This window comes from Amblyomma maculatum, chromosome 1 (assembly GCF_055883805.1).
Source record: "Amblyomma maculatum isolate TAMU_Amacu chromosome 1, ASM5588380v1, whole genome shotgun sequence".
Classification (NCBI taxonomy): Eukaryota; Metazoa; Arthropoda; class Arachnida; order Ixodida; family Ixodidae; genus Amblyomma; species Amblyomma maculatum.
The window spans coordinates 199,041,275-199,056,862 of NC_139344.1; the positions used below are offsets into that span (position 1 = coordinate 199,041,275).

The 15,588-nt window shown below is 46.1% G+C and overlaps 1 protein-coding gene across 1 annotated transcript in view; it reads right to left on the bottom strand.

Annotated features, from left to right (window-relative positions):
- The window catches only part of LOC146205351 (neural cell adhesion molecule 1-like), a 289,648-nt gene that overhangs the window by 88,140 nt on the left and 185,920 nt on the right, over positions 1-15,588 (bottom strand). The window contains exons 11-13 of the mRNA XM_084606946.1: positions 14,606-14,642; positions 12,392-12,486; positions 11,567-11,621 (exon numbers count right to left, since the gene is read on the bottom strand). Of these exons, the coding sequence (XP_084463072.1) occupies positions 11,602-11,621; positions 12,392-12,486; positions 14,606-14,642 (152 nt within the window). The 3' untranslated portion in view covers positions 11,567-11,601. The remainder of the gene's footprint in view (positions 1-11,566; positions 11,622-12,391; positions 12,487-14,605; positions 14,643-15,588) is intronic.

The window sequence follows — 15,588 nt, forward strand, 5'->3', positions numbered from 1 at the left end:
GTTCACAATACTACATAATAGCTGTCCAGCAATACTTTGTATTTTTGCGAATGCATAGAATTCAAAGCCCCCTACTTTTTCTCATTTGGTTTTGGGGGCAGTACAGGTGCACTCAACACCGCAGTACACCAGTACAGCTGTCCGTGTGCTAAAAAATGCGTGAATACGAACACATATGCTTAAAAACATTTGAGAGCTGTTCTCTATATAGGTATCGTGGATTTCATCCGTCGCATTTTCTTGTGGGCAGAATGATTTGTATAAATGCAGCGGTTCTGCAGTTCTTACCTTTGTGGATGGAAACAAAATTTGCTGCCTCGCCGTGTTGGTGCAGTGGTAGGGTGCTCGACTACTGTGCCCAAGGATGCGGGATCGAATCCTGGTCGTGGCGGCCGCTTTTTTTTATTAATGGAAGTGAAAAGCTAGGCCCCGTATGCTGTGCGATGTCAGTGCACGTTAAAGGGCCCCAGGTGGTTGAAATTTCCGGAGTACTCCACTACGATGTCTCTCATAACCTGTGTTGCTTTGGGACGTTAAATCTCCCAAACCAACAATTGCTGCACAAGCAGAGCAACTATGAAACCTCGCTAGCAGCTGCTTTTTGTATGTATACTCGACTACCTTCTGGCAGCCAATAAAAGTGCGGCGAAGCAAGATTGCAAGGTGATCACAGGGCTGCCGTTGAAGTGGATTATGCTTGAACACAGGATTGAGTCTTGCTTGCGCTCCTTCCAAGCCAGACAAAACGCGCTGGTATTGAAAGGCGATCACTGAGGAACAAGAATTCCACGTGAGCCAGTATACTTAATACTAACCAGACACGAATCTAACGCATAGGCTCTGCAAAAGCCACGCCAAAGGCCCTGTGCTTCTCCCTGTCCGCGTATGCCACCACAGGTACTGGCACTAACTGTCACGTTACAAATAGCATCTTAAGGCCTTTGTCGTTCAAACACTCGTGCATGTCAAACGATAAACGTGCGTAGAATGTCGGCGCGGCTCTTTTGCATACCGTCGACATCTATCGCCTAAGGCTACTACAAATAGTAGCGCGCCATCGGCTATGTGAAAGCCGGCGGCCTGCTAGAGCCGCCGGAGCTGCGTAATGGAAGCGATATACGGCACGTGGTGTCATTTATTTTGTGCCACCCTAAATAAAGACCACCAACGGCGTAACAGGATGCGTACGTGCTTTATGCGGGACAACCTGCACCTGTACTAGGCCTTCTTTCGCTCAGTTCGTGCCACAAAATCTGTCTTTCGGCCGACGTGGCCCTTTTTATCGCATAGTAGAGCTACCCAGCCCTGGGTATATTGATCACAGTGTCCACACGGCTGTAGTCACCGCGCATAAATATGTATGAACCTTGGCTGCTCACCCGTCCTTGCTAGTACTATTCCCGTGCATTGGCGTGTGCGGGAGAAAAACACGAGGGAGAAGATTACAGTCTGTATAGCTATAACCTTTCGGGTCATGTTCGCCTTCTCTTAAAATGTTTGCACGGTGGTCCCCGGAAGCAACAATAACAACTTTTTATCACAAACGAAGATAATCCTTTTAGTGTCGATAGATAGCGTAAAAACATGCAGAGAAAAAGACCGCTCCTTTGAGAACTACACGTTCTTGGTTGGTTTCGAGATCCACATTTTTATGCGTCGCTAATTTTCGTTTCCTCCGAAAAATAATATATTAGGTCACGGTGTGCAATATGTTGCGCGCTGGATTTCGAGTTGAAAATTAAAGGGACGAAAGCTGTAGTCATATTGAGGTGAAAGGCGTCGAGGTAATTTCAATCATCTGCACGAAAATTGGCACACAGTAATTTTTCTACTTCGCCTACATTGGAATAAAGGGGCCACCGAGGTGGGTAATCGAACTGGCGCATGAGTACTCGCTAACGTAATACCATGCATAGCACATGAAGCAACGTGCCAAATACCCCAAAAGATTACTTCCGCTATTCCTGGGCAATAAACCCGCACTTCCTATTCTATCGGGCATCTGCAGTAATTGCCAAATTAAGGAGTCAACCAGCGAAAATGTTTTCAGCATCCGCCTTGTATGGGGAGTGCGAGGTTAGTGCCGCCGCACATCCACGGCTTTAGTTGGCCCTCGCTTTCGCAATCTTGGACTACGTCTATTCTGGAATTATTATTTTTGGTAAAAACAAAAAACAAAACTCTCCTTCCTCACCTTCTGAAACCGCAGACACATCAGCTACGCATGGCGGCGCTCCGACCGCGCTGCCCTTGGAACATCGAAATCGACATTATCACCGCCATCATCGTCACCATCATTATCATCATCATCATCAACAACAACAACAGAAAGCGCGCACACAGCGGGGAACAAAATGACAAGACAATACGTATACGCAAAGCGCCGCGTGTCACTCTTTTAATATTTGTGGGTCGCCCTAAAAAATAAAAATAAGACGCGACCGCTTCTCAAAACTCCGAGCGCGCACCACGATGCGAGAACAACGCCCAGATCAATTCCTGCCAACCGAAATGAAGAAAACCGTTTCCTGATGCACAGCGAGATGCGTAAATCCGCGCGCCCGAGAATATTTCGAGAGGGCGTACGCACGCGCAGATCGCGCAGTGTGAGCGAAAATACGTACGAAGAGCAATGATTTTTGAAACAATCACCGACTGGGATTTCATTAAGTAAACAACGTGCTCGACTAGACTCGGTGCATTCTCGAGGCTGCTCGCAGATGAGCCGAGCACACGTCGCGGCGGCGGAAATAAGAAGAGCGGTGAGAAGGAGGAAGGGAAAATTGAATTATGGAAAGAAAGCGTCGAGGTTCGGCGCATACTAATCTTCCATGACAGGTGGTGCCCGCCGACGTCAGCGGCCGCGCTGTGCCGGCCTGGCAGCGAGAGAGCGCACGCGAGCAGCCGTCGGTAACGGTGCTCATAATCTGCTATACCTTCGGCGTACATCTAATTTGAAGCGCGCCTTGGTACGTACGCATGCTGAACGGTTCGGCCCATAATAAAAGCGGCCCCGCATTAAGGGTACATGTCTTTACGAGAACGGCGGCCGAGTGCGCGCAGCTTCGGGCGCGCGGCCATTTCTTGGAGTCCTGCCACGGCCAAAGAGCACTGAAAAATGCATCGGTTCCTGCTGCCGCGCCTGCCTCTCCCCCGACGATGCCTGTCCGCGAAACTTGGCCGCGGGACTGGCGAGTCAGCAAAAGGGATCGAAAGGAAAGATTAGGATGAAGAAGAAGCAAGCCGCTACACTTTCGCCCCTTGCACGCGGCAATTTATATCATCCATTGCCCTTCACAGCGGGTGCTCGCACGCACGCGCACACACAAACGTGCAGGCAGAAGGGAGAGGGGGGGGGGGGGGGGGTGAAGCACCTCCACGTGCAGCGCGTTTTAAATTTGTCCGGCGAGCCACTTGAGGCTCGGTCTTTTGCTTAGGAGGGGTACTCCGAAGGGACGGGAAGGGAGAATCCCGAGGGGAATTAAAAAGAGGCGAAAATAAAATGCGATTCGAGAATAATGGGAAGTCGTGGCGAGACGGCTCTCCTCTGGGCTGAAGGGGAGCCCAGTCTGATCCGCGAGACTCGCCATCGTCAGGGACAGAACGATGAAGACGAAGGGCCAAATTTTCGGGAACAAGCACCCGCGATGGAGCCTGTTCAGGTCGTGGGCAGAAAGAAGAGAGAAAGAAAAAATAGCAGCGTATATCTTCCCCGCGGGAGTTCTTGATCACGTATCAACTCTTAAGTTTTCGGCCGGAACAGTGGCTGTCATCGAAATACCCGGGGCAACGCGAGGAGTGGGGGAGCATGGCCGCACGCGAGGGAAGCGCAAGATGGCCAGCCGTGAGTAGTCAGAGTTTGCTGAGTTCCTCTCTATAATCCGAATATCGTCCACGAGAGGGGCTGAAACGCTTGTTCGGCTGAGAATTATCCCCCCTCTCCCTTCCTGACCGGGGCCTCTTTGATGACGCATATATTCGAACCTTTATTTTTAGAATGCAAGCGACATTCTTCAAGAGCCCCCTGACAGTCAAGAATCCTGGTCGCCGATCATGGATAGATATATGTGTGTGCCAAGCCGTTGAAATATTGTATCCCTTTATGGCTTAGATGCATGATCAGTAGAGATCACGATATACCCATTGTGATGTTTTCCTTAACTTTGCTGATGTCTTGAGAAAGCTTCGGGAAAAGAAAATTCTTTAATGGCGAACAGCGAAAAACTTGTGTGGTGTAAACGATCGGAAACAAAAGTAAAGACTGTAAACTAAATCAGGCTGTCATAGATGCCCAGGACAACCTTCTCGTAAAAAACTTTAGCGCTCTGCGGCATTGTACTTTGAACGTGTAGTGCTTGAGCCTTGTGCGAGGTGAGTTTCCGGGCTCCACCGTCTCCGGCGGTTTTGCAAAAAGACGTCAGCCCCAGTTACCCTCATTTTTTGCGTCTAATGTGTGCACACATAAAACAAAGTAAGCGAGTGCATCAGCAGAAACGCCAAGCGTCAAAAAGAAGGAACGAAGCGAACACATAAAAGAGCTTTTCCCTCGCGCGTCCGCCGCCCCCTCCAGTTTTGTCCGATCCCGGAAGCAGGGAGGCTCGTCTTGTATTCTCGAGAGCGACTCGGAGGAGCGGTGTGGGAAACGGCGCGAACATCTGTACACGCTCCAGGTTGTAAAACCAGCATTCTCCAAACGACGTTTACGGTTTCCACTTTGACGCAAGCCCCCGAAACAGCTTGGTCACGAGGAAAACAAACAACCAAGGCGGCCAAACTCGACGCGTAAGCAGAGTTTCTGTGGAGGGCACCCCACCGCCCTCTTTTTGGCCACTTCAGGGGCAGGGGACAGACAGAGTTTTGGCTTCAGCAGCGAAACGCCGAGGACAGCGAAAAACGCGCCATGGTGAGCCTCCCACGCGGAACCAGCTTGCGGGTAATGGTCTGCTCTGCCATCGGGGTCGGACAGCGCACACTGCCCTCTCTCCCCCTTACGGTGAATCAAAAATGCTCTGGAGGCCCCCAAGGGTGCGCGCTAAGCTCGTCCTTGTTTGTCTCACCAGAAATGCGCACTATTCAAACTCGAACTGAGCGCCTACAACACTATGTTAACGCGCCGCTTTGACCGCGAACCATAGTCGAGACCTGAGGTCTGCAAACTTCGGCGGGCCACTTGAATTCGACCTCGCGTGTTGGACTAAAGTCCGTGAAGGATAGAGGCAAGGATATGACAATGCTAGGAAGAGCTGTGCCGTAGCACCTAGGACACCAACTCTCCACGAGTCAGACGCATGCGGTACGTGTAATAGCTAGGCTATGAAATAGGCGCTTCCCGGCCATCTAACAGAGCGTAGACCGGCGTGTAGTCAAACGTTACTACTGCTTATCTAACACCATGACTGGAAGTTAAAGCGCTGTTGGGCATGCAGGACAAGAAGGTTCCTTTAACCGGCGTATGAGAGCGTATTATCTTACCTTGAACATTGTGCCCATTTACTGCTCTACTTCACGCGGTCAAGAAAAAAGCAGCCTGTAGTACTGGACTGGTACGCATGTCGTGGTGAAAAGCGTCGCCGCTTAGAAAGCATCGAGATAAAACTTTGCACGCTGTTGTACGAATCACTTGTGAACAGGGTGCTATTGCGTGCCTAGCATTTCGAATCACAAGTATACAATCGGGGCCATTTGCTGGGAAGTGCTGCACTGCGTCTCAACAATAAACGACAGGCGTATATGTTCCTTTCCCCAAGAAAAAGGAAAGCAAATAATTAAAAAGGACGCACCATCGCACAGGGATGCGGCACAACATTTGAGGTCAGACTAGCCGTATCCCAGTGCTAGTGGGCTATCGATGAAGCTGGTGCAGCACAGGTAAATAATGGTAAGAATGAATGGACTATCTACCACTACACGTACGCATTGAGAAGTCGGTAAAATAACAGCTTCCTAGAAACAAAGAAGTGATGTAGAATGTTCTCGGTAAAGCATGTACGAAGATAATGGAAAAGGTTGATTAATGCTACAAAAGTGGTAATCCCCCTCCTGCTAAAAAAAAAAAAGAAAAAAAAAACGTCACTGAGGCCATATGTGCGCTTTTTAATCAGAACAGATTTCGTTTACTATGAACAGTTGCGCGGAGAATGATGTCTAGAAAATGTAATGTAACTTCGTTGCCTGGCATATGCTATCCTTTTTAAAGCAAGCATGTGTAGTTTAGTACCCGAACCCTCCCTGTGACAGTTTTTTTTGCGCAATGAGCTGACTTTACAATCTTTTGTTTGTGGGGAAACATGAGCGTCTTAGCCTGTACGCCGTTCTAACTAGAACAAATTTTCCGGCTGACAACGTGAATGTCTTCATATATTAAACTGATTGATTAATATTTGAAGTCATGAAAAAACCCTAGCCCATACGAAGGCTCGAAACTATAGTCCCCTCGGTTATTTTAAACAGAAGCAAAGACAAAAACCAACTTTACGACGCTCGCTGAATGTAAGCTTCAGTACACACGCTAAGAAGTAGAAGGTTAACGTTAGGGTACCGAGAAAATATATATACTTCTGCCTTTGGTTATATGTAATGTACAAAAGAAGTACTGTGTCGAAGCCATTAAGCTTATCGCAGTCTCCTGGCAAAAGTTTTTTATTTTACTGAAGAACAACACTGAAAATACAGTAAGGCTTCGTTTCCTTTTCTTTTTCTGTTTCTTCTCACTTGTTTCAAAGTGCAGAAATAGCCCTGCAAGTAGCCTTACTGACGCAAGGGCTCCTTTACAAAAGCCCTCCTGATGCTGTGTCTTTACGCTCAATCTCAAGGATACAGCTGTGACGCAACACCGGAAATAATGAACCATTTTGAAACCATTCGGGCACCGTTCGCACACGTCAGCACATTGGCGTCACTAAGGGCTCTTTTTTATATATATAAACGGGCACTTGTCTCGGTCATTCCCTAGCCATTGTGAACACAGTTTTCATCAAAATTACTATAGGCAGCAAAAGGTTCCGAAACTCATACTTATTCTCCGGACGAGCTCATTTTAACTCTTTTATGCGTTCTGAGTACCTCGATGGTCTCACAACTTCGAGCGGGCATCTGTGCTTTTTCCCTGTGATGTTTATACTATACTAATAGAATCGATCTTTTTTTTTTTCATCGATATTTCTTTGTTGAAAGGTCATCATTGCCACATCAAAACTACATTGCATGAGCTGGAACGTTTACCATCGATTGTAATTTCAGATTGTGCAAAATTTTTACCAAACCATATTTGGTAGTAAAAATGTAATTGGACATTAATGTACGTAAGAGCGAAGAAAGACGCTTCGTTTTAATCGTTTTCACCAAATTCATTACCTTGCGACCTTGCACGTTCTTTGTTTGCAAAGAGATGTCTACTGTACACGCAACCTTATCGCACGTTTTACGAACCATTTCGTTCTCCGGAGCAGACAGACCTTGGACTTTCTGGTGACAGCAAAACCCGCTTGCTTGGCATATTAGCCGACTAAAACCGCGAATGTTTACTTTCTACAAACTCTGCGTTTTACTCAAAGCTCGTAATGAAGTTTGTCTCGCGTGGCTGGGTTATTTCTGCGGGAAGCTGAATAAGATATCAGGTCCCGAAGCACCCTGTGTTGCTCAAATGAAGAAGGGAGATTCTTTTTAAGCAACAGCTTCCCTCAGATATTAGTATCTACGAATAGCAAGATCAATATAAATAATTTATTTGCACTCTGCCCTTGAATTCAGCGTTTCTTATAAACGCAAAACAGCATGCAGCTTAACCGGTACGTTCAGATGATTTAATAAACAAGCATGGCACAAACTTGCTTAGAAAAATTTAAATTCAAAAGCTCTTTAAGTCATTCTTTTCAGTAATTTAAACAAAATGAGATATCAACGCTGGAATCAAAACAAAAGAATTGCAAATGCGAAAATTAGGAAGAAAGGAAAGAGCAGAGCCGGAGCCGAAATACGCTTACCAACTCAAGAAGCACACCTGTTTTCATCAGGCAGAAGCTGGAAGTTGCTCTATAATGACAGGCGCACACCACAGCTATTTCACGAACACGGGCCGAGAGCTTGACGAAATCACTGTTGCACCGTCGGGACGTTCAACGTAATCTTTTCTCTACAAAATTTGGAAGACAGAAAACGTTGTGTTCTCTCGTCGGCGATAGCGGTATTGCAACACTATCCGTTAGAGCGGTGAAAGTTTTCCGCGCTGCCGCTGACTTCGCCAGAGTACGACCCGATTCTGCTGGCGGGACTGGCAAGCCTCCTGGCTATAGATTTTGGACCCTCGACCGTTATAGCTAGCGACTGCCTCTTTCAAAGTTTCACCAGTCGCGAAGTGCACCGTGAAGTAACGCTTCATTCTTATTGCAGTCACGGAGATCGTAACCACTTTTTGGGTTGCGCAAAACTCACCGTTAACGAGTCGAGGACCCCACAGCAGTTTCTCTAATATAATGACTGCGCGTACACTGCGTATGCGGCATGCTTTCAGTGCTGCAGCTGAGTGGAAAATGGCACAAATCTATACAGTGTTTCAGCGCGTCGCTGCTCTTTCAGTGCGCGGTGTGCAGAATCATGTTTCTGCTTGAACGAACGCTTCACTTGCAATTTCTTAATTCAGTATTCACGATGGTTCAAGTACAGCTACATGAAGAGAGTTATGGAAGGCCAAAGTGTTCCTCTAAGCGGCAAGTGGTAGGACAGCCCTTAGCGTCCGTGATTTATGGCTCTCCACTGGGCATATCAAAACACCTTTCTCGTTTGTGCGTCTGAGGTTGACGGCCCATTGCGGGATAAGGTTGTACATTATGGTAAGATATCCATCCGTTTTGTCGTAACACGGCCAATTGTGCAACCGACGTTAGCACATGGCATATTGGAGAATGTTTGCGAATTTGGACATTCTTTTTTTTTTTTTTTTCCCAAGGAGTGCAAGGGGCCGTAGACTGAATTGTAAACATTCAATTCGTTTTTTTTTGTTTGTTTTTTGCAATGGAAAGTTTTCTGTCTAAAGTGAAAGATTCCGCAGCGGTTTTGTTCGAAACTTTGCAGGAAATGTTTGCTCAGAACTTTTCGATCAGTGCATGCTGCCCGTGCCTATGTATCTCGACGCGTGGTAGCCATGATCAACCCGTACGGTGCCAATTGCACATCGGGGAAATTGATATGCGGAGAACTCCATCAGACAATATTTATACAATTTTAGCCGAAGATAACGCCCATTTCAGTTCCCCCACCAAAGCTGTTCCGCTACAAGAATGTACGTCTTTTCGACGGAATTTTTGGTGGGCTGCGGTTACCGCTTCATGCAACAAATGTAATATATATATCGTGGAACCCGATGGCCTTAATGGACCTCGGCGTCGCCTTCCCTGCTTATCGTTCGGTACCACCTGCATATCATGTGACTGACTGAATGTCTTGATTTGTTTTCTTCTGTGTACTCCTTTCGTTTTCTTGTTTTATTCTATAAGACAGCTTGATTTTGATGGAAATGCGGTTTTGTACGTAATTATTACAATCTATTTAGCGTACTCTTAATTACAGTTAGTATCAGTGTAGGCCTTTAAGACAGGCGACTAAGCCAGAAGGCCACAGCGATTCCACTAGAACCCCTTCTAACCCACCTGAACCAACGAACCTTCGTGACCTATTTGTAACGCGTGTGTCTAGCAAGCAGAGGAACTGGATTCCACCCTGAATGCCCGGCCCAACTGACCCGAATTTATTTTCCAATATTCTTGTTCGTCTTTGCTACGGGAACGTGTTGTTCGCCCACTTTGGCTTTATTTGAGCCTTTACTTTCCTTGAATTGTTCTCACATTTTTGTAAAGTGCCTCGGGTTATTCGAGGTCACGAACGAGGCTGTCGACGTCGCGCATTCTGCGGAACGGGACTCTCATGATATCGCGTATTTAGTATTATGGCACCATCCAGTCAACAAGGCTAAAGAACATTAATGGCAATGCGAACGGAGTGTTCCTCTTCATCGATGGGCGCACTGAATATGGCGTAAACTATCACAAAATGTGAAGAATAGTCATGAGAGAAAAAAAAAAAAACACTGTGCACTTCAAGTAATCAGAGATATATATCAAGATAGGGTCACGCGGTGTAAGCATCGATAATGTCAGGGTTTCTCCGCAAGACGGCACTTTGGTTTGTTTTATGTGATGCTCAATACCACAATAAAATTATGAAGCTTTCTTTCTTGGCTATCTGTGTGGTCTATCTATGCAATACCGGACAGTGCCGTTTAATTTATATTACAATCTCATGACACCTTTTGGTCTGTGGTCGATTCCTTGAAGTGCACTCTGAGTGCATCACCATTTTCAAAAAACAGGTAGAGCTAGGGGCAAAAGTTTGCAGAATAATTTTTATGAAAATGGTGCATGCATGTCCCTTCCTGATTCGGTATACATCTTATTGACCTGCACCACCCAACCGCAGAGAAGTAAGTATGTTTTTTTTTTTTTCTTCCGAAAACCTGCATCTCGAAAACGTTTGTCCGTAACTCTAGTTATAGAAGCCGCATCGCAAATCAAGGTCTGAGCAAAGTCAGGCACGGATATTTATCGGAGGCGTTCTCAACAACCCGATGACATCCTGTTTTAAAGAAGCCCGGTATCGACAACCATGATCTAAATATTGATTTTGATGAGATGAAAACGAAGTGGTCCATATTGTTCGCCGAAAACTCCTTTAATAAGTACCGGCTCTCACTCGGCGACCAAAATACACCGACTACTAGACGCGCTATCTATAGACGGGCATAGGCACTGTGACTTGAAGCGCGCGTACTACGGTACCAGAGTAAAGTACAGTGCCAAACTGCGAGTGGGATACTTGAGCTATAGAAGACCTGTGTTAATAAGAGCACAGCAAACACTTATGTTTCTTCGAGCGCGCGCTATGGCCATCACAAAGAAACATGTGGCGTGTGAAGTCTGTTTGGTCGCCGTTAAACTCTACTGGCCTTCCAAAGGCTCATACGCTCGTACTACCTCAGAGGGTCCTTAAGCGTCTCATGCGCCGCAGAATTTCAACACCTATACTTAGTCCGGTACAAAATGGCTCAGTTTACTATTTTTTGTTTGCACAATTACAAACCACTAATTCATACTTCGGGATAACAAACACCAAATCTATGTCCGACACAGCATTAAGTGCTTCCTGAGAGTCGCGGCTAAATTAGGGCAGCTGACTGAATGGCTAGGCGAAACTATCTCAGCCGAATTATGATTAGGAATAGCTTAGTGGTTAACGCAGTTGAATACGCCACATACTTATAATCTCTCTAGGGCAAAATACATCCGACAGAGCTAGACTAAGAAATAAACGTGCACTCACGCCTTGAAAATATCAAATGCAGGGAAAACTACATGAAGAAGCTATCAAACGTGAACTACAGTTACCCCGCCGGATTTATCCAGTCAGTAAACTCGGGTTTTAATCCAGGAAGCTCGCTCTATGGCAAATGATCGTTAGTTCTAACACTTAATTCATAAATATACAAGGAAACAGAGAAAAGGTTCCACGTACGTACCTGCCTCCATGACTTCACGGGGTGCGGCATCGCAATCATACATCCACGGTGTCTTCTACAAAAAAAAGCAACCGCGGGAGGATAAGAAGATTAGCCGTTGGAACCCAGCACATCGAAAAGCAAAAAAATCAGGAAATTTCTGTTTTGTTCGTTCTGGCAAATTCAGAATGATTGATTAAGACTAGGTTGATACAGTTAAAGAAGGTCCAAAAATACGCATCAGCAAAAAAAAAAAAAAAAAAACAAAAACAAAGAAGGGGGGGGGGGGGGGGGCATATCAATAAAAAGCTAGCTTTATAAATGCGTCTCAGGAAATTTCCGAAAAACAATTACTAAAGGAAGACCCGATCTCTCGAAGCGACTGTTTTTCTATATGCTGCAGTAGCTCATGAAACACCGGATATCACCATGAATAGAATTAAAAGAAAAAGTATGAAATGCCTAAGCGCTATTGTAAGAAACATTTTATGGGTATAATCGCACACGGAAACGCACGAAAAATACAAGTTGCGCTAATGCAGCAGCATCACGTCATTACGAATCCATACCGTACAAGCAAAACAACAGCGAGGCAAAGGAACAAACTCACTGTTCGCCTTCGGGATTAGCACGTACGTAAATAAAAAGAGAGAAACATATATGTACCAAAACAAATTGCGCAGCTTGAGGGGGAGGGGATATTTTTATTCGATCAAGAATAAAAAAACAGCTGCCGTAACCCTGTTGTACGTCGGCTATAATAAAAAAGAATTAGCCTTTTTCTTCTCCTAGACGCCAACGCGACCCATGCCCTAACGAAGAAAAGAGGAAAAAAGCGCTACGTACTTCTCTTGTCGAGAACCATTATTTCATCTTTCGTGGAGATGATGCTGCTCCGACTGCGGCTGACGGGCACCGTCTGAGCCATCTGGCCGCACCAACTGAAAGTGCAGTGCGCCACTGTTTGTCTTCAAGGCATGGGATTTCTTCAGGTACGCGCGTTTTAACTGGCGCTGATGTCGTTGTTGTTGAAAGGACGACAGAAGGTAACTTACTGCTACCGGAACTGTGACACTAGCTAAGCCTCATTGAATTATTTAGCCAGAGAAGTACTTTTAATCGGGTAACGACCAAATTAGGACACATTTTCACGAGGTCCATAATGCGGGTTATTGAGCGCGCTTAATTTTTTTCCCTTTTCTTGCAACGAGTTCAGGAAGCTGTCCATACACTTTCGTGCGCAAGTTGAGTTCCTGGGCGGTCCATGCCTGCCTGTGTGCAAGTTGGTCGAAATAACCAGCGAGACTACAGCCGAGAGACATCTGGGATACCCTCATTGGCCTCTGCGATGGCCAGTGACGCTGACCAATGAGTTCGCGGGCAAGACACCACTCAGGCATGGATGTACTTTACGCACGAAGAGGTACGAACAACTTTGTGATTCGGGGGAAGCATTCACATCGCTTTGCCTACACAAGAGCACAGCTCATCTGACCGCATCAGCGGGTTTATTAGCTCCACCTGTGGCTTCCACAACTTCGCCGAGTTCTAGTGAGGTGGTGTCTGGGAAACTTCGCGCATTCATAAGTCGCACTTGCGTGCAGAAAGTCTTGTCAACATCGCCGCTAACCCCTTAACCTCAAAGTTTTGTGTCAGATCATTGTACCCTGCCTCTCAATTAATCGGCACCGACGTGGAAGCCACGGCTAGCAACGGTGAGAGATGTTATCAGATTTCAACGCTGCGTCCTCAGCCGGCATTTTTCAGAAAAATGGCGTGCCGATCATAGCAGGCGCCAGCCAGTCGTTAATCGTTATCGCGCAGGAGCTTGTTTCAGAGTTCTGTCGTTGATTTGCTAATACCAGCAGTAGCTTTCGCTTCAGTGTCAACAAATTTTGGGACAGGGAACCGCTTGCTGCGCGAAGCACTCTGCGCAAAAAAGTGTTTCTCTGCTCATTAACTACATTCGCCGACGCAGTGCCTTTGACGCAAACTCAGCTTTACTGAACTGATTCTCCTGCGCAGCTATAATACAACTCTCCTCCTCAGATTTGATTCTACTCTTATCATTCTCTGCAAAGATGGTCTATCTCGGTGGCAGCTTAGGTGCAGAGTTTGTTGGGCCAACCAATGACAAAATGTGAAGAAAATAAACATTAAACATAGCACGGAAAAAAGAAATATCGTGGCACTGGTGACGGGTATCAAATACAGTGACAGCGCTCGTTCGTGATTTACATGTGCCCCTTTTTGCCTTCGCCCTGGCAAGGAGAAATACTTTATGGTTTGATATTAACAATAAAAAAAAAACAATGCTTATCCATGATTACTTTTGGGGCCGTTAGTTGCAATGTCGATTTGCGTTAGTACTCAGGCTTTCTTAGTGCTATCAGCCCACGTAGCAATGTGCGCCCTATAGGTTTAGACGTCTTGACCGAGACGAAAAGGCACGTATATTCTGCCGAGACGTGCGGAAACTTCATTATAAGCTACAAGTGAAGCCACCAAGTATGGCGACGAAGCACATGCGCATCTCTCGCGAATGTAGAGTTCGTGATTAATTCGCTCCCGTCGCTTTATCAACAGTAATAGCTTGGCGTGTGGCCGTAAAACATATGACCAGCAGCGCAATGTTGTAGCGTGCTAACAGCTTCTTTGAGAGATCTCTGATTCACTGGCGTGAGCTGCAGTCTACACTTCAGCGTCCAGGAATTTGTAGATTCAGTGTAGCTTCCCGCAAAGTTCACTGAGTGGTTTACGCATTCCAGAAAGTATCCTCATAGTTGTGCGATGCATGTACATGACATATTTTCTGCAAAAGAAATCCTTCTCGCATTTTATATCAAGCGTTCTGCAGCCGTTTCCTGTATGATGCGTACAGACACTACTTGAACAGGAGTAACTTTGATAAATGCACCGAGTACTGTGCGCTCAAGGGGAAGTTGTCCTGTGCAAAACAATGCAGCACTTACTGCGGGACAACAATGTACAAAATTATTGCGACCTGTCCTTTTCAATTTCTCTGAGAACTGAAAACATTTACAACTAAAATTGGCTTACGGTTCTTGAACTTCGGACGTGGTCTTTTTATTGGTTCCTGAAAAAAAAAAAGAAAAAAAAAAGGTAAGCAAGACGCGTAAACCATTTGTAGCACTGAAACTTTTCTTGACATTTGGCTGCCTTTGTTACATGTGAAGGGTACGCTGTCTAATTTGACACAGAAATAATTTCAGTAAATAAATAGCACTGACAGAAAATAAGTATAATAAGTGAACAATGTTAGCGAAACGTCCTGTTCACTTGCACCAGCTGCGTTCCTTTCTGATAAATGGCTGCAAGTACCTTGTACCTTTTGTGGTCAAATTAAGCCGCGGGGTAATCATATATACACGCACTCCAGTGGCCAATTATCAGCTAGATTGATATACAGTAGCGAATGGGGCTATTTAGTTCATTGATAAACAGAGGCCCAAGCAGTACAACGACCAGGGACTACATCAGAAACAAATCTGCGCGCGTGTTGCCTTTTGCTTTGTCACCCTTGATCATTGCGCTGCTTAGCCTCTTGTTAATCAGTTTGAATAATTGCCGTTCAATGAGGCACACTTCCACTATCTGAAAGAAAGAAAAGAAAGCAGAGAGATGCCTTTGTAGGACTACCAGCTTGTGGGCTCTGCGTCTACACAGAGGTGTTTAAGAAGGTTCGTCATCCGACGACATGTCCTGGAGGAAAGCCAATCTCCACGACGGCGAAAGAACAATGGCTCCAGCGGAGAAACAAACATTAAGCGCGCCAATATTGCCTTGCCGCAAGAGTTGTCTGAAGGCAGCGAGCGCAGCGCGAGTTTCTTTTGCACCAGCCGCAAGTTTTGCAAGCGCTCAGCCAGGCACGGTTTTTACACGAGAGAGTTTCTTTTGGCAAGTCCCGCGCACTTTCCGTAGAAGTCGATTGCGCCGTCTCGCAGTCTGGCGCGCGGCTTGAACCGCAGGTGTACCGGCGCAGGCAGTGACCGAGGCGTAGGAACCGGTCGTGAGGACAAAAT